This window comes from Sphaeroforma arctica (assembly GCF_001186125.1).
Source record: "Sphaeroforma arctica JP610 unplaced genomic scaffold supercont1.84, whole genome shotgun sequence".
Lineage (NCBI taxonomy): Eukaryota > Ichthyosporea > Ichthyophonida > Sphaeroforma > Sphaeroforma arctica.
This window is the reverse complement of record NW_014040474.1, coordinates 27,204-28,980: the sequence shown is the minus strand read 5'-3', so window position 1 is coordinate 28,980 and position 1,777 is coordinate 27,204. Positions and strand designations below refer to the sequence as shown.

At 39.8% G+C, this 1,777-nt stretch overlaps 1 protein-coding gene across 1 annotated transcript in view; it reads right to left on the bottom strand.

The window, feature by feature from the left end:
• Positions 1-1,777, bottom strand: part of SARC_01966 (hypothetical protein) — a gene marked incomplete at its 5' end in the record, with an annotated part of 9,942 nt that overhangs the window by 7,846 nt on the left and 319 nt on the right. The window contains 2 exons of the mRNA XM_014304284.1: positions 147-221; positions 1,192-1,345. Of these exons, the coding sequence (XP_014159759.1) occupies positions 147-221; positions 1,192-1,345 (229 nt within the window). The remainder of the gene's footprint in view (positions 1-146; positions 222-1,191; positions 1,346-1,777) is intronic.

Below are 1,777 nucleotides of genomic sequence, written 5' to 3'. Positions count from 1 at the left end.
GTATATACATGTGTGTGTGTGTGTAAATATAAATAAATACTCCGATATGTGCACTCTGAAACAACGTTTTCTTTAAACGTCTTTGGATTTACCATTCTAGTTATTCTACAGCCAATGGATAGCGTTGCTCCAGCTGTACGTCATACCTGTTCTGTTTGCATTGCAATGTCTTGCCACTGCCAAGTACCCTGCAGACTCAGCCAACTTCAGCACCACGCCCCCTGTGCAATAAGTATGCGAGCACCGTATGAATGCGATTGATTACCTCCGCGCTTTCCGTGTGATGTAATTCTGTGAAGTACACGCGTGGTGTACAATCAGCAGATGGGTTAGACACGGAAAGACCTAATTCTCCGAAGAAACGCGTATCCGAAATCCAGACACAGGACTCGCCGCAGGTACCTATTGTGTAGTGCACTAAATGGTGGATGGTACCTTAGTGCGGTCTAAAGTATTGTACTCCTGTGTACTGTGCTGTAGGACTACAGTTCGGAACAGCATAATATAGAGCCTCTCTGTCGATAAAGCTCGTGCACTGATATATTGATCTCAGTAACCACATACGTATTCAACGTTTATTTGGTTAGAGTTCATTGTAAGCCCCTCATTCGTAGTGAGACTGCACATGAATATACGTGTTCGTTTTTGTTGTCGTCGTTATTTGCATATGCGAATGTACAGTAATAGACCCCTCAAGTCCACATGCAAGATAATTATTCGCATAAACGCAGTGCCATATTTAATACCAAAATCAAGAACGATATATCAGCGATTAAGGTATGCAACTGTTTATGTTCTAAAACTCACTCTGTTTAAAAGAATAACCGCATTATAGGTAAGTGTTGATCGATGGACATCCATTTGAAAAAGATCATGTATACCATCCCGTGTCTTCAGGCGTATGTTAATCCGGCCGTATGGGTACGTACATATACCTATACAAAACCAAAAACACAGATCAGACAAACAGACAGATAGTATATATGTGTGTGCATGTATCTATACATCTACTGTCTTTCATACATACGACGCACTGCAAGATACACTATACAAGGAAAGGTTATCCGCAGAGAATGCCACATATACGCCAGTGCATAATCAATCAAAAGTTCACTGCTAAACCTTCCTGTATCAACATAATTCTACCTACATATAAATGCACATGCTATCCCAAGGTCAAGCAAACCCTACCATGTACGTTGCCCGCTGGGTTCGAATCTCCGGGACCCAACACCTGACAAATCTGCACCCCGCGTCCGAGAATCTCTTCCCTGTGTATATGCACATCCTCGACGGCATTGGATTTGGTTCGTTTTCCGTGCGCGAGGGCGCTGACCACTTCTGGCTATTGGTAAAGCAGTGCGTGTAGTAATAAATAATGTAATTTGTTGAGAAGCATTTGTCAGTGTTTAATATACAAAAACTTATAATCTGACGGTATCTGTCTATATGGGAGGGCGATTACCATCTTTGCTGTCGATATAGATTTGAATGTCAGAGTTTATATCATATGGTGTCATGATCTAAGGAATATTTGAATGTTGATGCATAAGTGAATGTCATTCTTCATTTTGCATGATATTTGAATTGATAATAAAATTGGCTTTTAATATAGGAGTATGTTTCTGTGTATGGTATATTATGATTACATATCTGGCAACTGTGACTAGTGCAGCATAACACAACCAAAGATGCAATCTTAATTAATCAACAAAGGTGGTTCCATTATATATATATATATATATATATATATATGTGTGTGTGTGTGTGTGTATAC